The 20,650-nt window shown below is 51.9% G+C and overlaps 9 protein-coding genes across 9 annotated transcripts; 4 read left to right on the top strand and 5 right to left on the bottom strand.

Moving 5' to 3' along the window:
• Positions 1-102: 102 nt before the first annotated feature.
• J3458_015582 (uncharacterized protein) lies at positions 103-1,221 on the top strand (the record flags this gene model as incomplete). The annotated part of the gene is made up of 3 exons (XM_007808728.1): positions 103-409; positions 466-973; positions 1,023-1,221. 3 exons carry the CDS (start codon positions 103-105, stop codon positions 1,219-1,221), a joined length of 1,014 nt encoding a protein of 337 aa, XP_007806919.1.
• Positions 1,222-1,277: 56 nt separating this feature from the next.
• On the bottom strand, positions 1,278-2,538 carry J3458_015581 (uncharacterized protein). Its single transcript, XM_007808727.2, has 2 exons — positions 2,049-2,538; positions 1,278-1,977 (listed from the first exon to the last, which is right to left on the bottom strand). The coding sequence occupies exons 1-2, from the start codon at positions 2,504-2,506 to the stop codon at positions 1,539-1,541; spliced, it is 897 nt and encodes a 298-aa protein (XP_007806918.1). The 5' UTR covers positions 2,507-2,538; the 3' UTR covers positions 1,278-1,538.
• Positions 2,539-5,183: 2,645 nt separating this feature from the next.
• On the bottom strand, positions 5,184-7,244 carry J3458_015580 (uncharacterized protein; the record flags this gene model as incomplete). The annotated part of the gene is made up of 4 exons (XM_007808726.2): positions 5,184-6,623; positions 6,672-6,865; positions 6,925-7,080; positions 7,142-7,244. The coding sequence occupies 4 exons, from the start codon at positions 7,242-7,244 to the stop codon at positions 5,184-5,186; spliced, it is 1,893 nt and encodes a 630-aa protein (XP_007806917.2).
• A 2,639-nt stretch (positions 7,245-9,883) lies between these two features.
• Positions 9,884-10,099, top strand: J3458_015579 (uncharacterized protein; the record flags this gene model as incomplete). Its single annotated transcript, XM_066120836.1, has 1 exon — positions 9,884-10,099. One exon carries the CDS (start codon positions 9,884-9,886, stop codon positions 10,097-10,099), a length of 216 nt encoding a protein of 71 aa, XP_065974164.1.
• Positions 10,100-10,730: 631 nt separating this feature from the next.
• J3458_015578 (uncharacterized protein) lies at positions 10,731-12,014 on the top strand (the record flags this gene model as incomplete). Its single annotated transcript, XM_007808725.2, has 1 exon — positions 10,731-12,014. One exon carries the CDS (start codon positions 10,731-10,733, stop codon positions 12,012-12,014), a length of 1,284 nt encoding a protein of 427 aa, XP_007806916.2.
• A 626-nt stretch (positions 12,015-12,640) lies between these two features.
• J3458_015576 (uncharacterized protein) lies at positions 12,641-16,495 on the bottom strand. The gene is made up of 3 exons (XM_007808723.2): positions 16,173-16,495; positions 15,051-16,115; positions 12,641-14,999 (listed from the first exon to the last, which is right to left on the bottom strand). The coding sequence occupies exons 1-3, from the start codon at positions 16,438-16,440 to the stop codon at positions 14,584-14,586; spliced, it is 1,749 nt and encodes a 582-aa protein (XP_007806914.2). The 5' UTR covers positions 16,441-16,495; the 3' UTR covers positions 12,641-14,583.
• On the top strand, positions 13,015-14,262 carry J3458_015577 (uncharacterized protein; the record flags this gene model as incomplete). The annotated part of the gene is made up of 3 exons (XM_007808724.2): positions 13,015-13,066; positions 13,129-13,281; positions 13,373-14,262. The coding sequence occupies 3 exons, from the start codon at positions 13,015-13,017 to the stop codon at positions 14,260-14,262; spliced, it is 1,095 nt and encodes a 364-aa protein (XP_007806915.2).
• A 1,766-nt stretch (positions 16,496-18,261) lies between the features above and the next one.
• J3458_015575 (uncharacterized protein) lies at positions 18,262-18,735 on the bottom strand (the record flags this gene model as incomplete). The annotated part of the gene is made up of 1 exon (XM_066120835.1): positions 18,262-18,735. The coding sequence occupies one exon, from the start codon at positions 18,733-18,735 to the stop codon at positions 18,262-18,264; it is 474 nt and encodes a 157-aa protein (XP_065974163.1).
• A 328-nt stretch (positions 18,736-19,063) lies between these two features.
• On the bottom strand, positions 19,064-20,243 carry J3458_015574 (uncharacterized protein; the record flags this gene model as incomplete). The annotated part of the gene is made up of 3 exons (XM_066120834.1): positions 19,064-19,068; positions 19,280-19,684; positions 19,739-20,243. 3 exons carry the CDS (start codon positions 20,241-20,243, stop codon positions 19,064-19,066), a joined length of 915 nt encoding a protein of 304 aa, XP_065974162.1.
• Positions 20,244-20,650: the final 407 nt, after the last annotated feature.

The following is a 20,650-nucleotide window of genomic DNA, read 5'->3' as shown; positions in this document are numbered from 1 at the left end:
TGAATACACACAAACACACCGTTTCTTGTCTCCCGTGCCCTGGTGCGCAAAAAACCCCGCCTGCTCAACTCTCACGTCGCAAACTTTCACAAATCACCCACCATGTACACGCTCACCAACGTCGCGACGCACCGCTTCTCCAGCCCCGAAGAAACATACGTCCTCGACGTGGACCGCACAGAAGCCGGACTCGTCACAATCTCCTCAGATCAGCACCTCTCGCTGCTAAGCCCGGCACGACTCGCCGCCGGCCCCCTGGCCTCGTGGAAGACGCAGCACGGCAACCTGGCCAGCCTGCGCGTGTTCGACGGGAGCAGCTCGCTGGTGTGCACGGCAGGCGAGGACGGGACGGTGGCCGTGTGGGATCTCAGACTACGCGGGGACCAAGCCCGCGTCGCCCGGTTCAACGGTAAGACACCAGACACCTGCAGTAGTTTGAGACCGGCAGCTGACGAGGTGCAACAGCCGCGCCGTCGCCTATCCTGTCCATGGCCTGCTCGCCGTCCACGCAGACCATCGCCGTGGGCACCGAGCTGCAGGACCACATGGCGAGCATCTTCACCTGGGACGTGAGGTCTAGCCCTTCCCCCCGCGCGCACTACCAGGAAGTCCATAGCGACGACGTGACGGAGCTGGCCTTCCACCCTGACCAGCCGGCTATTCTGCTGAGCGGGTCGACGGACGGCCTGGTCAACGTTTATGATACGAGGGTCGCAGACGAGGACGACGTCACGCTGCAGACGTTTAACCACGGCGCGTCTATTCACCACGCTAGGTTCCTTACGGGGACGGAGGTCGTGGCGCTGTCGCATGACGAGCAGTTCGCGCTGTATGACATGGATGAGCGGACGGAGAGGGGTGACGCCGCGCAGAACTGGGGCGACTTGAGGAGCGTGCTGGGGTGTCAGTACGTCGCGGACGTGATGAGCAAGACGGATGGTAGCGGCGCGATTATCGGCGCCGGCGCCCAGGAGTAAGTCTCTGGTTGAGGGGGATGAAGCCGTATGCTGACGTTAGATTAGGAAGCAGAGTTTCGAACTTGTGTTCCTGGCGAGGAATCAGGGCCACAGGCCAAAGTGGGTGTTTGACAGGGAGAACAGCGTGGGACTGGCCGGGGCGCATGGGGAGGATATCGTGCGCGCGTTTTGCTTCTTTGATGATGCGCAGGTTGTGTTTACGGCGGGCGAGGATGGGAACGTCAAGGCTTGGAGGGGGAGTTAGGGACCAATTGTGGTGGTGTGCTCATGATATCCCTGGCGTTGAGTCTTGAGTGGCCCTTACTCTGCAATATTTTGTCTTGGTTGTGTATTACGCTACGTGCTAGAAGTACGTTGTTTGTGCACCGCGGCATGTCGATGTATATACAGTTACCGATGGCATGGAGCTCCGTTTAAGGGAGCCAGCCAAATGCCCGCAGTCAAAACACGTTGAACTCGCCATGATGCCATGCGAGGCTCGGAACTGCTCCTGTGGACCATCTTGCGCCGGCTAGCTGAAGCATACGTGGACGACCTGTCAAGGTGGTCGACGTGAGCTCCTCATCCAAACTTGTCATGGCGATTCTTCACCTTCAAGTCCAACAGACGCTCATGATAATCGCCCTCCCTCCTTGCCCTCTTCAGCACCTTCACCTCGTTCTCATCCAGCCTCCTGCCCACAGCCTCCTCCAACTCGCGCCTACTAATCTTCGACAAGGCCTTTTCCTCCTTGGACGCCTTGAGCTTGGGCTTGAACCGGGCCTGCATACGTATGCGCATGGTCGTATTGAACGTGATTTTGTCCTCGTCGCCGCGTACCTCTGCGGGAGAAGTCGATTTAGACGACGTGTTGGGCTTGACAGTGACGAATGTCTCGCGGAGGGTTTGTAGCTGAAAAGTGCTGGGGGTGTCGGCTGTGGCGATGACGTTGAAGCACTCGAGGGGGGAAATGGCCTCCGACGTGGCGGATAGGAAGCCTATCTTGTCACAGGCCAGGTATCTATGATGATTTTTCCGTGTTGGCATCAGCGTCAGGCGAGTTGCGTTAGCTCGCGATGGCAGGTAGCTTACCGTCCGTGATGGCCCTTGAAGCGAAAGTTGTCCGTGCCGGATACCTTGTTCGCAACCCACACCATGCGAACATCATGCGGCTCCGCGCTCGTGGGGTTTCCGTCGACGATGTTCTCAATGGGCATCGCAAACACCTTGCCGTTGGGGTCGCACGCCAGCGCAGACGGCTTCTCGGTGGGCAACACAATCATGACAGGCCCAACCACGTCCGTCGCAGCGTCTGCAGAAACCCAGCTGTCATCGTCCGCGGCGGCGTCGTCGTCGTTGACCTTTTGCACCCGCGAAGGGCCGGCTTCACCATCATCTCGGTCGGCATCAGCAGTGCGCTTCCGCTTCTTGGGCTTCTTGTCGCCCTTGAAGCTCAACGGCTTGACCATTCTGCGGGATGGGGCAGTCTGAGAAGGCGCGGTTGGCGTCGGTGAGCGATGAGCATGCGACCGGGAGGCGGCGAGCTCCATCACACTGTAGGCTGCTGGAACCTCAAAAGGGCATCTGTGATTATATAAGCGGACTTTCTCATGCGACGAGCGGTAGGACTACTAACCTGGTACCTTTGATTTTTATTATTTCAATAGAAGAAGTTTTATTTAAAGCTAATTAATAGTCCTTTAGGTATTAAGATTAAATATAAAGAATATAATTATTTTTCAAAAAAGGATATTTATATTCTCTTAGCTTCTTTAATATTATTACTTTTTAATATATTTTAATAAACTTATTAATTACTTAAAATACTCTTTTTATTTTACTTTAAGCGCTTAATACTTAATTATATTCTATTTTAATTTAATAACTTTAATATCAAGTTCTATAATGTATTTTTAATATAAATACATAATAATAAATACTTTCAATTAAATATGGTTGCTAGCACGACCAGACCGCACTCGCCGAGAAAAGTCCGATTGAAGACGTGAGGTTGGACTCCTGGGTGTATGATCGCTTAGGAAGCCTTCAAAGCCCCATTCTGAGGGCACATCACTATTTCTCAAAGCCGCATTCTCATGTTGGGCTCCTCGTATAGAAACATGCTCAGTGAGCAGAGCGGGTTGATGTCCCAGTGCACTCAGAACAAGATGTCGTGGGTGCTCAATCTCAGTGGGAAAGAGGATGTCGCTGGCATCAGGAGAAGACATCATTTCAACTGGCAGATGAGATGGGTGATGGGAATACCAGGTGATGGAGGGATTTGACCATTGGAAACGGGGGAGGAAGTGCGAACTTATATCAGCAGCGTCCAGATGCGTCAACCACACCTCGCAGGCCTCCCACCACATAAACCGTGGATGCTCCAGGGGCTACTCGCTTGAGGACAGCTGGGTAAGCAGGAGGTGAAGCGGATGTGGTAGCCTGAGCGCGGATACACCCAAGTCCGAAGTCCCAAGATCAAGGACGCCTCCCTGACATCGGCAAGCGCGCAGCCCTCCACAACATGACGACATTTCGACGCGAAGGGATTGACGCATAAAGGAACTCTACAAGAGGGATTCATAGGACTCCAGAAGTGGAAACGTTCTTCGGTCATACGGCTTGTCTGCCCTCGCTTGTGCGCGTTCAATCCTCCTGGACACGATGTTAATAGTACTATCGCCACCATAGGACTCCACCCAATGCAGCCCTTAGATGCCTCCAGATGCCTTGTCGCAGGTCCTTAGAGAGCTTGAAGCGACCATCTCCTATCCGGACGATGTAACTCCACCCTCTTCGTTGCATGCTCAGCGATGTCTCTTTGGCAATGCGGTCACTCCTGGACCTGGAATCTGCCTCGTCTATGCGTGCTCGATTCGGCAGATGGCACAATCAACGAGACCCCTGTTGACATTGTTGAGGCATTTCGCCAAGTTGAAGGATCTCATCATGAGCATCCATCCTGAGGAGGGCTTGGGGCAAGACGGATGAGTGTCTCCCCACTGCTTTAGTGGATATAAAAGTCCCTTGAAGGCCATTGATTCGAATTTTCCTTTCAATCTAGTGCAAGCATCGATCAAAAGCTCTCCGGCATGAGCGACTTATCTTCTCGAGGAGGTTCGACTCTTAAACCATGGCCGCCCCACAAAGCTGACCGTGGTCCGGGAAGCGCAGGTCTACATCATGCAGCCAGTCTAGGACAAGGTGAAGTCGTTAGAATGCTGTTTGCTCCCCGCGACGTTCCGCGGAGGCACATCTCCTGATCCTGTCGGCACTTTGTCGTTGGATGGGGGTGTGGTCGTTCTCTTCGTCGCAGTCGAGATTGTTATGGGCTCTCCTTTCGAAAAAAAAATCGCTCGCGTCCCGTATCAAGCAATCAGAACAGTCATCATGGGACTTGTTTTACTTTCTCGATGGCTCTAACGGCACACTCCTTGGGCAAGGTTCGTCAGGCGCCGTCATAGCATCGCACTTGAGAGGAGAGACTTGACGGAACACAAGTCGGAGCACTGGCGGATCAGTCCTACCACTCGCAGAACGAAATTGGGGCCTGTAAACTTAACTTCCGGCCCCAACGGCGGAGATCAACCTGATAACGGGGCATGTCTGCTCAATCTTAACACGTCATACGAGTTGATGCTAGATAGCGACGGGTGGGCGAGCTGTCGATGGTCTGAAGGTTGAGTTCTACGCCGTTGGAGCAAAGCTGATCATCGCCGACCCACGCGCGAATGGGGAGACTTGTCTCAAGAAATTGATGCCTAGGTTTTGAATCCATTTGCCGAGAGGAGATGGTGCCTCGGCAGTGCTTGCACCATCTACCGACGTGGTTGGTTGATCTGTCCTCGCGCCTGTGGTCACTCTTTTGGGAACCCTTCTACCTTGACGTCCATCGGAGGCTTGTGAGTTAACCATGGATACAGTATTTGGACCCTGCTGACGTTAGCAGAAAGGCACTGATTATTGACCACGCGCCAATAGCAGCTACGCTGTCTAATGGGAGATCGAATACCATTACGGATAGACATTCGGTATCGAATACACGCAGGATGTGCTGCAAAGAATCCACTGAGCAAGTCAATCTCCAAACCGGTTCACCCCATCACGACCAACATACACCTGCCCGATCTACTTGTCACTTTGTTTGGCTAGTTTTAGCTATATTTGGAGTGAACCAACTGCGAGAACGCTGTAGTGTGAAGCAGGAGAAATCCCGAACAGGCGCCCTCAATTTTCATCGTCAGAATCCTCAAGCCAGGTGACTTTACCGTCGGAATGCTTATGGAAGTATTGGCCCCTTTTTGCGTCCCATTTCCAATACTCTTGAGCCTTGCTTTTTGATTTGGATGATCCGTGAGGTCTTTGCGATGACGAAGCCTTCCGTTTGTGGCCACTGCTACAGGAGACGTAGTCATACACAGGTGGGGCCGACTTGGATGACAAGACAGAGCTTGACGCCGCTGGAGTGGGCTGGCAGGGTTGCTCAACCACTACGTACCCAGTTTCGTCTGCGTTCGTCTCCCTAAAAGTGCTATCAGCAACAGACGGGGAAGCTCTTTCGGCAATTGGGTGGAGAGCACTGCTCCGCTGCTTCCAGTGCTCCTTTAGCTGATCCCTCATGGCATACGACTGTTTCCTCGCATAGTCCTGTTCATTCCTAAGCCCTCTTCGGCCGTCTTTAAGCCCTTGGTGAGAGTCTATGAGATTTATTGACTTAATGGGATACTGGTGGTATTCAAGCGTGCCGTCCGGCAATGGGGCAGCATAATGTGCATACAGGTTAAGATTAGTACCATCCGTGGTGAAGGTAGTGACTTTTGCATGGCCTAGCGGATCAGGTTTTCCGATATAAGAAAGGGCCTGGTTCCTCGCATAAACAAGAGCCGCTCCGTCATAGGCACTCTGTAGCTTCGCTTCTGCCATATCCTTTCCAGTGCACTCCCCGACCAAATGTGGTAGTGTTAAAGATTGCGGGCTATCCTTATAAAAAACGGCCCCGCTGACATGCTCATCAACCGGGAACGGGCGGAACTCTCGCATCCCAAGCCCCTCAATAAAGTCAGGCTGCGGAACAGACAAGCCATTATTAAAGCCAACGTCTTTTGGAAAGCCCGTGAATGCCTGGTTAAATACTTGGTGGTATCCTTCGTCATCATACTTCTTCAGGAGCTGCCCGCTGACCTCAACAACCATTGTGGCTTCGTTAGGGGCTACCTCGACTCTGTTCACATAGCGCCTGTAATCTGACTCAGTGGGCGAAGCGGTTGCACGGGATCTAACGGCTCGCTCGCGGATATCCTCAAGGTTCTCAGGCGGCTTGGAGCTAACGGGGTCAAGGATGCCATTCTTATAGGCATGGATAGCAAAGCCAGACGTTGTTGATGAAGTAGTCTTTGTTGTCGTCTTTATTGATGTTGATGCGACAGTGGATTCCGGGGCAGTAGGGGCTAACGTCTTATTGGCTCCCTTCTTTACCATATTGTCCAACTCGGCTAAGTTTTCCCTTGTTAATCGCGCCCGCTTTAGCTGTTGTTCGTTGCCGCCGCCTTCGCTGTCGATCTGCTGTTTCCGCAATAGCGTGGCTGATGAGACTCGCCCCTGTTCCTCGACTCTGGCTTTGAGAAGCGAGTTGGATGGTCGCCTGGGGGTCTTTGGCTGCTGCGCAGTCTACACGGGCTGTCAGTAGTTGGCATACATCAATAAGCGTGGTCCTACCTCGATGGTCTGCTCTAATTGCTCGTCCTCCGCTTGGGTTTGTGGATTCCTTCTCGTCGATCCCGGTCGCTTCAACGATGACGTCCCAACACCTGCTTCGATTTGCCGTCCGAAAGAAGCTCTCGATGGCGGAACAGAATTCCCACTGCTGGCTGGTTGCTGTCCTTGAAGTCTTGCACTACGCCTCGGGGGTCCTGTAACCGTCACGTTGACATATTTTTCCCACCTGTTGTCGGTGTGGCGGGATGCCTACCTCTATGTATGTCCGTCCGCGTCAACCGCGCTCTCTTTGCAGGCGAGGAATCGTTCGTAGATGCTGGGTCCAGTGGCCGTTTGGACTGCAAGAGCGTCGTGTCTTGCGCGACACCTCCACCCGCTGGAGAACGACCTCCGCGGCCCGGTGGAAGCTCTGCACCACGGATTAGTATGTGTTCCAACTTCCGGGAACAGAGGCTCCTCGACATTCATACCTAGAGTCCTGCTTGCAATAGTGTCCAGCCGCTTCTTTTGCGGTGCCTTGGGCAGTTTGAGATGAGAGCGGCAGGCCCGCGGCTTGGGAACTCGTCCCTTCATAATGAGAGATGGGCGGTGTGAAAAAGAAGGACGGTTCTTGTGCCATTATTCAGGCTGGCCGACATACGGAGTAAAGGACTGCAGAGACCAGATGGCCGGCACGGGGGTTGCCAAGTCTGTGGTCTTCCAACCTGGCCAATTTAATCTAAGGCGCGTAAGGCATCGGAAAGTGGCAGCGGGTAAAATTGATTGGCCACCTGCCCTTGCTAAGATGCGAGTTCGTGTGACTCCATGTCACCTTTTTGCAGTGGGCAATTTTTAGCCTTCTACAATTCGCTGGTGACCGCTAGCGTGTCCTGTGAGCAAGCGCGACGTGAAGCCTTGGGAGTTGTTCACACCCAGTAGATTTGCACTGGTTCGCAGAGTATCTCCCATGATGCGGCTCTGATCTGCCTTCGCGGTGGTTTGCTGGCTAGAGATCTGGGGCTATGGCCCATGCAACAACAGACCATAACGTGGACGTTGCGCTCTCCAACCAAACGACCAAACGAACCGAAACGACAATTATCTTCCAGGTGAGGCGCGACCGGAAGAGCGCGACTTCGCAAGATGGGCCATAGTGTTGATGCGGCACCTCACGTCCTGCATCCTGCACAGGGATAGAATTGAATATGCTTGTCGTATATCCTTGTCGTATACTCACCATATCACGATGCTGAAGTATCAATAGCACCTACGTTAGCGTAACGAAACACCTCCCCCCGTGCGTACGCAACCGACGCGATTCACTGCGTTCCTCGTCATATTGAGGCTATGAGCGTGGGAGCCTCGAGCGGAACCGACATGGGATGCTGTTTAAATAGCGGTCCGTCAATCACAATAAGCACACCTGATGCCCCCGTGGTTTTCCTCTGCCTCATGATTGCGGCCTCGTCAAGATCCAGATTCCCAGGCAAGGAATCCAAGAGATAAGATCAAAGGGCTTTGGTGGCTGCCTGCGCCAGATCATGCTATGCCACCTGCAGCAACGCGGTTTCATGGGCTCCCCTCCCTAATGTGGTGAGCGATTGGATTAAAAGGGCTCTGTTATGTGGCAGGATGCCAATTCATCGGGGGATTCTTTGGGGGCTGAGTGAAACATCATACCACGAAAGAATTACCGCTGACCTCTCAGTGGTCCTACACCAGGCTCTTGTCTCTCACCGTCCGACGACCATCCCCTCTATCCAGCCATTGGCCCTCGATCGGCCACGCTGACTTTGCTCAAGTGGTGTCAATATTCAAGGCTTGCGTTCGGTGATGCGGGGGCAGCAATACTCCGTAGATGACCTGTCATCGCCCCAACCGCGTACACTCTTCCTGATACGAATGCTCTACTGTTTTCCCACCTCCCCGAGAGTGTTAGTTGTAATGACCGTGCCGTGTGGTGGGAGCATGCGCTGTGACAGACTCACATAACTAGGGGGAACGGCTTGCTGGTCTGAGGTGCGCATCTCTGGAGCTCACTTTGGCCCCCATCTCTGAGTCACACGCACGTCTGGCTGCATGATAGCTGGCTCGAGGCTATCGTCACGGCAGACATATAATTGGCTGTGAGATCAAGATGCTTCCTGAAGCTCTTGGTTGTAGCCTACAGGCGCCATCTTCACGAAAGTCGGGGCAGCAGCCCGGCTCAGGAGACACTCGAAATATCCTCGAACCTCAGCCAATGGGATTGGGGAGACGATGCGTGGTCATGGACTGACGTGTCCGCGAAGCAACACCAAAGGTAGCGGTCTACTTGAGGCCGACCTGTCTAGGCCTACACAAATCCCACGTCGGTGACTAAGGGTCGAATGCCAGCTTCCCCAATTAACATGGATTCACTAATCGTCGCCATATTTTTAGGCGAAAGCGTAAGCCCTCGTCTGCGAGATATCCAATTATTAACCTGCCACCCAATCAAAACGGGATATTACCTCGAGCATGCTATTTATAACGTGGCCGATTAGCTTTAGTGTGGTACTAGCAATAGGACGGAAGCAGGAGACTTATTAACACCTCTTAGCCACTTATAAGGATGCGTGAATCAGTTATACATGAGAAAATAATAGTTTAAATGTCTTTAATGTACCGCGCGTGTCGTGAAAAGCCCGCCTTTAGCTCACCGAGGAACTTGTCGCTTTGATACTCTGTTGAGCGACTTGCATGTTGGACGTGGGCCGCATAATTATTCACTCACCTTAACTCACCATCACTATATTCGAGGAACTGCAAGACCACTGCCGCTAGGTGTGCTATAGGCTAGCTAGACTAAACATAAAGGGCCATCATTCTAGGTTAAGTTCTTCCTAGTCTTGAGCTATCTTTTACGCTTAATACCATTATCTTCCCCCATGTCTCACCTCGCCCTTAATTTAATACTGCCTGTAAACGTCTATGATAGTCTGGTAATTAGCTATAAGGCAACCAGGCTTGTAAACCTTCTTGAGCTAAGGCGTAACCACCTCCCGGCCCTGTTCGCAATTGCCGCCGCGCATAGCGTCGCTAACCCCATCGAGCCGCATCCCCCACACCATCACCCCACCCCCCGAGATAGAGAAACCTTGGGGCACAGAACGCTCGAGATCTCTGGATCTAAAGATGTTGCAAGCATTTCTGTCAATATCGTAAAGGTGGTTAGCTATCCCGAACCCATTGAGTTCTCTCTAGTTCCGCTCATGTGGATGGCTTCCTCTAACGGGAGCCTTATCGCATACGAATATGGACTGCGAGAATGCGCGAAATCGTCCAAGGCTTTGGCGATCAACATCTCACCTGGAACATGGGACTCGTTCGCGCAAGAGTTCTCTGACTACGCACGCTCTGCAGGAATCACAGAGATTGTTTCCTCGAAGGATAAAGGCTGCGTCAATGGTGGAGAGTATGGTGCCTAGCATGCGGGTACTGTTCAGGGTGCCAATGGGGATAGTCAACCTCCAGCCAGCAAGTGAGATGCTCGAATCTGGCTGGGAATTTGAAGCCAAACCGGGACAAGATCCAGGCACTCCAGAATGCACCGATGGACCGTTGACATGTCACAAAGACTCGGCAGACCTCCGGAGAAACTGTTGCCCACTACCACGTAGCAACCGAAGACGGGATGAATGCCTTTAACCCGAAAGAGGTCCCGCTCCAGTACACTAATGTCATGTGGGCTGCTGCGAAGTCAGAGGATTTCTGTGGTTTAGGTAAGATCGTTGATGTCGCAGCTTGAACCGGTGCCCAACGGTCGCTGCCTTGTTTGTCGAACAACGTGTAGCTAGGATGTAGTAGATCAGGTCACCCAACAGATTGAACTTGGTGGGAAGCGAAATGACGGCTCAAGATTACCTAGGTAGGCAAACCGCCACGTGCTTTTGCGTACCCAGCCGCACCGACTTTTCTCTGGTTTTCAAGACTAGGATTCCAAATTCCCATCTAACCCGATCCTAACAGGTAAAAAATACCTCCTTCGGAGTCTCATCGTCGACCATGTCTGGAGAACTCGCTACGCAAGATGAAGCAGTATCTGCTCTTTGAGCCTTCATGTTCTCTGGCGCACTCGGGTCTCCCAAGGGGAAAGCCGTAGGCTATGCGCTGATTGAAGCAACGTCTACCACCTTCTCTTGGTCGGCAGCTTTGGAGGACGATGATGGGCCCCCAGTGCCCATTGATCGATACCTGATTAAATTCGATAGGGCTTCGAGAAAGATATCCCCTCCGGAACCCATCGTACTCTCCGAGACAGAACTTGCGGAGGCAATTTTCGCAGCAACGGGTCAACACTTGGCTTCGTCGACAAGGTTCACCGACGGCGCTCTAAGTATCTCGTACAAAGTCACGGTCCAGGAGAGCTTGGATATCGCATATGTAGTTCAGCTACGCCATCACGGCCGTGTCTCGTCCATGGATTCGATCATGACCTTGATCTCGAGGACGGTTGACCATCGGATCTTGCCTGTGCCTCCTGTGTATCCAATACCAGGAGAATGGAGACGGCAAGAGACCACGGGAATGGGCAGGCAAATAACTCGGCTTATACCAGGCGTTATGGCATCCTCAGTCTACCCTCAATTATCACACAACGAGAAACTCGTTTTTGTGCAGAAGATGGCTGTCGCGTTTCAGGCTTGTTGGCAAATCCAGCTCCCGGAGGATCATCTGATCGGTGAGCTTACTGCCGCTACGATTGACGGTCGAGTCGTCCTCAAGATCGAGCCCGATCGACACTGCAGCCTCGGCGGCCCGTTTGCTTCTGTACGCGAGTATCTCCGAGCGTACATCAGGTTCTCACTCGCTGCCCTCGAAAAACAACAAGGTATTGAGGATTATAAGGAGCAGTTTCTAGAGCGCATAAGGGATATTGTGGACAACCACCTGCACGAAATTCCTGCCATTGTCGAAGATATTCCAATCGTCGCCATGCACGCGGACATGGGCCTTCACAACATCATAGTGTCTGCTCAGAGTCCCACCGAGATACAAGCCGTCATTGACTGGGAGTTCGTATCCAGCGCACCATATGCCTCACTCTACCGGATCATTGAGATGCTTTTCCGCGAGCCTGCTCTCAATGAGTTCGGCCCGGAGTACGATCGTGCGGATGAACTCCGCAAGGCATTCTGGGCCGCCATCCACGACTGGGAGCAGTGGAATCAGAGCGAGGCGACACAGGCATTCCTGGAGTGGTTCAGGTTCGGCCTCTTCATGAAGCCTGAATGGCGACCCAAAGACTTGTCCCCTGATGAGAAAAGAGACTTTTGGCAAGAAAACATTCGAGTTGTTGAGCGCATTTTGAGCAAGCACTTGACTGATGGTGAGCCAGCATAGTCTTCTTCAAACCCCTTACCGGGTCGCCTCTCCGGTGGATCTCACGGGGTTGTCAGCCAGACCTCAGGGAACATGCTCTGCGAGTGGGAGCAAACCCTATCCGACAGTGACGGGCAACCGACAAGGGACCCCAGCAAAGGAAGTGGGAGGATGAACGGGCCCTGAAGAATATGGCCTACTAGATATGGGATGAGCCGGAGGGTCGTATTTTCTAGACTGGCACGGCGAACTTGGAGGACAAAGGATCACGAGCAATAAACCTGAAGATGTACGGGACACCGGGGTGCTTCAAGCGCACCTCCACAACTTTTGAGGGGCTAAGCTTGTCCAGCAAATAGAGCGGCTGATCACCAGCGGAAGCGGCCGCCGTCTGGACAAGGGTCCGGCCTGGAGCCACGGTCCGTGACGGTTAAACACGCGTTGACCTAGGATGAGATGGGAGGCAGTTAGCATCTTGTACAAGCTGATCAAGGGCGTCTGGTTTGTTGAAGCGCGAAATGCATTGAGGCCTCTATATGAATACATCTGATGATCGCTCGCACCCTTCTGGCGCACCATTAAGTAGACAGACCAATCACGATTTCCTACGTCCAGACGGGTCATTCTTGGACCGCATGTGACCATCCCTTACACTCTTCCTCACGGGCCTGCCGACAGGGTGAACTTTTACGCCTCCCCTGATAGGCGAGGTTGATCATTTCTCGCTTCTACGTCGTCATAATAGAGAAGGAGTTTTTCTGTGCCAGACCACTAGGACCACACGAGAGTCGAAAAGCGCAGCACTGAGAGAACTCAGTGTTATGCCACCCCCGCCTCTTACACGGTGGCCCTACCCCTCGCCTGCTCATACCCCTCCCCCGCAGGTAACCATTGACGTAAGCCTGTCATGTCAATTGGTTTAAATGTATTTTGCTTCCACGGATCCCTCCGATATTGGCAGATCCGAATTCTGCGTCACCTTCCTCGAGAGTCCGGAAAACTACCTGATGTGCAACGCAGAATGGTGGCGCAAGCACAGCCCGTAACAGTGTCCCTGAGGGACCTAACTGATGGTACGGCTGGCGCATATTGAAGATGCATCACGGGCGCAGCACGGCAAACTTACACGCAACAGGCAACGTCTCTTTCGAAACCCTACAGCACGCCTTTGGGCCCGATTCCCTAGGAATCTTGGTCGTCAAAGACGTGCCCCAAGAATTCCCGCAGTTGCGCCGCCTGGCGCTCTCCTACGCCTCGTACCTGGGAAACCTCCCTGCCGAGGAACTAGGTACGGCCAAAGCACCATGACCGCTCACCACGGCGGTTGCTCCCAGCTCTACATACATACTTGCAACGCACTAGCGCTGACGCGGTTGTAGAAAAACTGGAAAACGCAAAGGCCAAGTACCTGACGGGCTGGTCGCTGGGCAAAGAAGCGCTCAAAAACGGGCAGGCGGACACCTTCAAGGGCTCGTACTACGCCAACTGCGCATTCTACGTCGATCCGGCCCTCGAGTGTGCCGAGCCCACTGACGAGTTCTCGCCCGAGACATTCCCCGAGTACCTGTCTCCCAACGTGTGGCCGCCGGAAAATGTACTACCCGGCTTCAAACCCGCCGTCACGGAGCTGTGCAGGCTCGTCATCGACGTTGCCGCGCTGGTTGCGCGAGCGTGTGATGGCTTCGCGGAGAGGGAGATTGAGGGATATCCAAAGGGCTACCTGGAGCACGTGGTGAGCACCTCGAGCACCACCAAGGCCAGATTGCTGCACTACTTCCCGCAGGACGTGCACGACAATGACGGAACAGGCGAGGACGACTGGTGCGCTACGCATCTCGACCACGGGTGTCTTACGGGGTTGACGTCGGCCATGTTTATTGACGAGCACAAAGTTAGTCCTGCTGTGCCTGAGCACGTTGAGCTGACTGGCGCGTCTTTGCCGCCGCTGGAGGAACTTCCGGCGTCGCCCGATTCTTCAGCGGGGCTGTACATCTTGTCTCGCGCGGGAGAGACGTATCAGGTCAAGATTCCGCGGGACTGTATTGCTTTCCAGACTGGCGAGGCCCTGGAGCGTATTACGGCGGGCAAGTTCAAGGCTGTGCCGCATTATGTCAGGGGCGTGAGGGCGGCTGTGAGCGGTGGTGCTATTGCCAGGAATACGCTGGCCGTGTTTACGCAACCCAACTTGGGTGATGAGGTGGATCTTGAGTCACATTTGACGTTTGGCGAGTTTGCGAGAGGCGTGGTGGCGAAAAATACTGCATCATAATGCACAATACATACCTGGATACATGATGCATATGCCAATGACTTGTCCGTCATTAACGGTGGAGGCGACTTGTCAGAATTACCAGGGCGGATTCGTTGTAAACGAGTGTATATTGTCCAAAGGAAGGTTCTAGCTATCCCCAAGTTATCTGTAAAATGCCATCGGCAAGATCGTCAAAATATAGTATGACCATGGTGGCCACAAAGAAAGTAAGTCAAACGACCCCTAGATTTTCAAGGCGCATTCTCACCAATGCGCACTTGATGTGGCGTATTTCGACGCTCTCTCAACACTCTCTTAGTAACTCCTATTCGTGCACACTTAAGCCCAGGCGCCAACCAGGCTCATGCCAAATGCACCAAAGAAGACCAGCAGGCAGGCAATTATGCGATTTTTTCCTCGGAGGTGACGCCAACTCTCGTCGCTCAGAAAATCTTCAGAAAGGAGCTCCACAAGGGATGCAAACGTAAGCAGACCGGCAGAAATGGCATTCATGACTCCGACGAGGATGAGACCGACTTCGGAATCGGGGCTGTAGAGCATATGCGTAGCGAGGCCGATGGCCTGACCGATCGGTGTGCTATCTTTTGTCAAACACATTACCAAGAGGGAGGAAGTGACGTGGTGGTATACGTACGTGAAACCGTATGCCAACGCCATGAGCCATGGCTGCCATGTCTCGTCACCCCATTCGATAACAGAGATTCTTGAGCCAAGTGCCAGACCCTCAAAGGTTTCTAATACAGCATGAGTATGTTTTATAGGGCATGCGCTGGTGTTCAACTTACGGTGAAAAACGATGGCAATTAACAAGACGATGAAGTCATTCCCGATACTGACACTCAGAGCCATGCCAATAAACACACTGTGGAATAGAATGCCCATTTCGAGTAGGATACACTGCAATCGGTCTTTTTTACGCTTCTGCTCTGGTGTCAAGACGGTCTGTTCACATTCGCCCTGTTCCGTGGCATCGTGACAATCGTTGGACACTGACTTGGCAATTGCAGAATCAGCAACAGGCTCCTTTGCCGATATCTCTTCGGATGGGGCAGCTTGGTTCAGCTGAGAGAGACCCTGCGCCATGCTGCTAGATCGGCCACGAAGAGGTCCCATATCACGGATCGGGTGACCATCCGAATCAGTAGTCTCGAGCTCTTCCTGCTCTTTGGCCCGAGGTTTCGCAACAATATCGGCGGGCGGGACGTGTCTGGACGGATGAAACACCATTTCAATAATGGTCACGAGGAAAATCGCAGCAAGAGCAATAGCCCCGGGCATTGCATTGTAGTCTTCGGTCCAAAACGTCCCAAGGCAAGGATTCCCGAGGGACACAAAGGCCGTGGGAAGCAAATGCACAAAGGCGGTTGCAATCAAAACTCCAGTTCCGAAGTGGCGCACAGCAAAGAAGAAACGTCGTGGAATTCGCAAACCGGGAAACTTGGCAGCCATAATGGGAAATGCGCATCCTAGTGTCGAGACGAACCATATGATGAAGAGTGCCGCGACATGAAGCCCAGTATTATACTGGTCCTTATTTACGCCACCAGATGCACAAGAAGATCGCTTCTTGAGGCCATGAGATTCCTGGCGGAATGAAGGCTCCGGCATTTCAAAAGCATCGGCAAGGGTAGACGAATTGGTTGCTGTCGATTCAATATTGGACAAGAGTTTCTCATTTCCGGTCCGGTAGGTCGACATGCGCAAATTAGAAATCAAATAAGAGAAGAAGAGAACGGATAAAATCCAGGTCAACCAGCTCCAAAGGCGCTCCAGGCACCGCGCGGAATGTACCCAGACAAGGCGATTCTGGCCATTGAAGCCAGCGAACGCCTTGAACCGCAAGAACGGACCTAAGCAAGTTGAATCAGTATTGTGAGAAGAGCAGAAAGAGGCGGTCCAATGCATACCACCAACCCATCGTCTTGCGTCCGGCACCTGAGCCAAAAGATGTGGCTCTCCTTCGCGGCGCAACTTGTCGTTCAATGGTGTTTCGCCTAGCATTCCACCGGTCTCTCCCCCAGACGCATCATCTTGGTTGGCTGCAACATACTCGCGCAGATTCGATATGCCATTCAGATCCTGGCGAGTAGTTTGGTTTGCTGCAAGAGCAGGCGGGCTCTGATTGTAGGTGAGGTGGCGAAAACTACCCTCGTCAGCTTTGTTGAGACAGATCATGCTGGACAAGCACCTAGACGTTCGTTTCACAGCTGTCTTGGTGGTCGAGATTGATCTTGTGGGATATAATAAAACAGAAGAGGATCAAGGGAAAAGTCGAAGGCAACCGTCGAACCTCAATGGCCATGCCAAGATTCGTTTTGGACCCCACAACGTCCGTTGCGAATCGCAAATGACATGGCGGCTTGGAGGCGGAGTGGGGGGCCGATGGCGAAGGCGCAGCACCATGAACATAAGCTTGATTGCCATGCTAATTGGTCTGCGATCCATGAGGATGGGGAATATCGACGATTTACGACAGCTGCAAGGGGTAGTGGAGATTTGATTCAATGAGACGTAGCGCGGGACGCACGCCTTTTGAGTTTGTCAAAACTCCCAAGTTGAAGACGGGACGCTGGAGACGAGAAATAGTCGAGGTCCGGTTGTTGTGGTAAGGTTACCTGGGTAGGCGGTTATGCCTATTGTCGGGGAAGGCGCGATGGCGGGTGGCTGCCCTCGGCAGAGTTCAGCTGTAAATTCAGCTGACAACATTGAACTTACAAGTGCCGGGCCAATGTTAGCCAGTGGCTCCTTCCGGGCGTTTGCGGAGGCTCAGGGACCAGAATCGTTCGTTCCTTTTCGTTTCGCCAGGTCCGCGACATCTGCATCATGGACAAGTTGACCTCTGTCTTCCTTCTCGACAATCCTGCACCGCGCTGCAGCGTATAATGGGCCTTCACTACCCGAGCTTTGAGCACCAAGCCGACCAACCTGCATTTGTTCAAGATTGCCATGAACAAGTCCGTGGCTGGTGTTTTTTCCCATCGACTGCTCCATACGGAGTACCCTGGCTGATATCCCCGGCAGACAAATCGCTGGGGTCGCCTCCAAGTAGCCTTCTATCTTGTCGCCCACTGCAGGGCAAAGCGCTGATCTTGGAGGCTAGCAATTTGGAAGCCTTTCCTCTGAGACGTTGAACTGGCAAGCAGTCCTGCTCAACTTGGGTGCAACAGCAGATTGAGGCCGCCAATGCCTACACGCTCATCAAATTTTGTTCAAGTTAGGGAAAGTTAGTCTGTTGGCGAGGACAAACTTTACATATCTAATGATATATGAGCGATACGCTTGAGTATTCATGTCACGAGTTTAACTAGGCTAGGCGAAAGAGAAATGCCTTCCTCAAGTTCCCTTAATGCTGGATCTTTATAACCCCTTGCCTGTGTATCAAGCTAGATTTTAGGACATTAAGATACTGTTGCCATTCATTCTACTATTATCTACACAGGCAACTACCGACATGCTAATCCAGGTTCAATTAAGCCCCTATAATTACATATGCATATTGTAACCAGCCAGTCCAACCCCCTCATCTACTTATCCCAATGGTTCCTCCGCTTAATACACCAGCGCGGCATTGTGTCCCGAGCATTCCATCTTGTCTGCTTTCTTTGTACAAGACCCCAATTGGAGCACATCTCACGGTGCATGGACCAAAAGAACCAATAGCATTCTCGACTCCTCGTCCACGGTTCACAAGAGAGAGGCTTCCAATCACTGCTTGATGGCGTCAAGATAGGTAGCCACTTCTTTCCGCAGAAATCCCGTCCTTGAAAAGTTGGTCGGCAGATTCAACAATCCATGTTTGGCAGTTTCGTTGCACGATTTTTTGGCCGGCGTTGGTCTGAAAAATACCGAACCAGTTGAGCGTCTCGAAAATTTGGATACAAGTCTGGACTGAAGTCTGGCATGTGGGTAATACATAATCTCCAGAAAGCATTTAATACAGAAGTATATGGGAACTTGCGTTATCGGTAGCTGAAGTCAAAGTTTTCCGAGGCTGTTTTACCTTGTCTGAGCTGAACTCGAAGCTACACAGAGGTCTTTGATTTTCTCCGTTGAACATTGCCTTCTCGTCAAAGAATTTGGAATCAATCCATTGAATTCGATTCTTTCCATGGGTATGGTAAAGGTAGCTCGGAAGTCATAGTTGCGTTTGATCTCGAACTTGAAGCCATTCCTAACGTCGCCGGTTGCGTGAAGCAAAAGACCAAGGCAATGATTTTTCTTCGCGCTCACCCAGTAGGCCCAGTGATCCTTGAAGGGTGAGCTATTATGGACCACCAACTCAAGTATAAAAGCCCCAGCATGCCCGGTTGGGGGAAACAAGAGGTGTGGTTTTGGAGTTGAAGCCGAAATTGGAGTTGTTGCGGCAGCCGGGACTAACGACGACGGCGGCGGCGGCGGCGGAGGATGGGGAGCTGCACGGCCTTCGCCCCTTTGTGGGCTCTCAGAATCTGTACGATAGTTGGAATGCATGATAAGACAACGCCCCCGGGGGATCCTTGTGCAAGTAGGTAACCTAGATTTCGGTAGAGCTTGAGGCTAGATAAAAACAAGAGTAAAGACGCCTTAGAGAGATCATTATCAACTTGATAGGCATCAGAGGTATATAAACTTCAACCATACACCACTTTCTCATGGTCCACCGTTCACGATCGAGCCACTGTTCATAAGGGTGGCGCCATTTCTCGCGATGTTGGCGGTTAATTGTGGCATGAATATTCAACGTCGTAAGATCGGTTGGAGCTCAGTCTCCTGTCGCCTCCCGCAATAAGCGCGCGGTTAGCTCTCGCGCCGTGAGCTTCTATCCTGGGATGATGGGTTTCAAGTTAGCCTCGTGTAACCTAGCCACTGGAAAAGGAAATTCACAACATGCATACAGCGCCCGTCCCCACAAGGACATCGGGAGGGTTGAGAGCTGTCGGGTCAACTGAACGGGCGAAGTAAAGAGCATGAGGGCTCCATCTCTCTCCAGTACGGGATCTCACGACCAACAGGAACCCCATATATTGTTATATACCTTTAGACAAGACAAAGTACAGCCACGGATGATAATATGTTGGCTCATCAACGGGATCAATACTCATTGGGAGATATTTTGTCCTCCATTCGTCTTGGGTAGCTTCATCAAACTCTTCAGGATCTAGCGTTATCCATCGCGCTTTGCAATACTCCCAGTAAAAGGGATACCACCCCGACTGAGCCCAGTCAATAATTGCTGCCACTTTTGGATTCGAACCCGGTGATAATAGGATATTTACTGCGACCAGATCGTCATGTGCAAAAACAATAGGTACCTCGCCATCAATATCAATCCCACAGCCATGGTGAAATCGTTGGGTTGCATCCGCTCCTTGGAATGGTCCAGCTAGGTCTAAATGATCGGCAAGAGATATTTCGTTTAGCGGCTGATTGTATAAGCCTCCTGTGAATCGCTTTAGTTTTACTCGAACATTCATGTTCGATAGTACTTGCTTACCTATATAGGGGCCATCCTCTTCGTGCTTTAATCCTCTCCATGCTTGTACCATTTCCCTGAGGTCCTGACAGATGGCTATTCTCTCGCTCTCTTCTAGATCTCTCCACCTGTTTTGAAGGGTGTCGCCCTCAATAAGGGACATGTAAATAAACGTCTGCCCCTTGTCTTCAATCCATCCAAATACTTCAGGAACGGGCACTCTACCGTGTAGCTGTTGGCGCACCCACACTTGGGTTAAAGCTTCAATAATTTTTACATCGGCGCCGTACTTGACTAGTAGTTGCAGTGACGGGATCCTGACAGGCGGCGCGCGGTAGAAATTCGCGTCCCACAAATCGTCTGGCTCCTCGTTCATGCCCCGGATTTCGTCTGGGGATGGAAGTACTAGTGCGCGTCTTTCCTGGAAAAAGCTAGATTCGGGAAAGATCTTCATTGGCACGAGAGGTGCGGTGTTATTAGAAGGCCTTTTTGGTGAAGTGATGATGTTTTCATCGTCCGAATGCATCGTGGGAGGGGGTTGCTGGGTATCACAGGCTCATCAATGGAGAATACTTTGAGAAGAGACCAAAATAATAAAGAGTCTTGCTGGCTCTGAAGGTGCATAAAACGGGAATTAACTAATGCATTCATTTGTGATTATGTATTGCCTCAATCAAGTTAAAGCTTGCAAGTTCAATTCGGTCAGGTGGTACGGTCGCGCATTAGCTAAGCTCCGCAAAATCCTGCTAAATTAATTTTTACTACCCGTTAGCGACTAAGTGGACGATCCACTTAGTCAGCCATAAAAATATGGGACAGCTATAAAATACTAGGATAACTATTACCTACTTTTATTCTTTTTACTATTAATTTACCTATTAAATATAATTATTAACTAATATATAACCGTTTAAAATCGCTCTTTTTTATTAT

This window comes from Metarhizium acridum, assembly GCF_019434415.1.
Source record: "Metarhizium acridum strain ARSEF 324 chromosome Unknown scaffold_356, whole genome shotgun sequence".
NCBI lineage: Eukaryota > Fungi > Ascomycota > Sordariomycetes > Hypocreales > Clavicipitaceae > Metarhizium > Metarhizium acridum.
The sequence above is the reverse complement of the archived record's forward strand: the minus strand, read 5'-3'. Positions and strand labels throughout refer to the sequence as shown.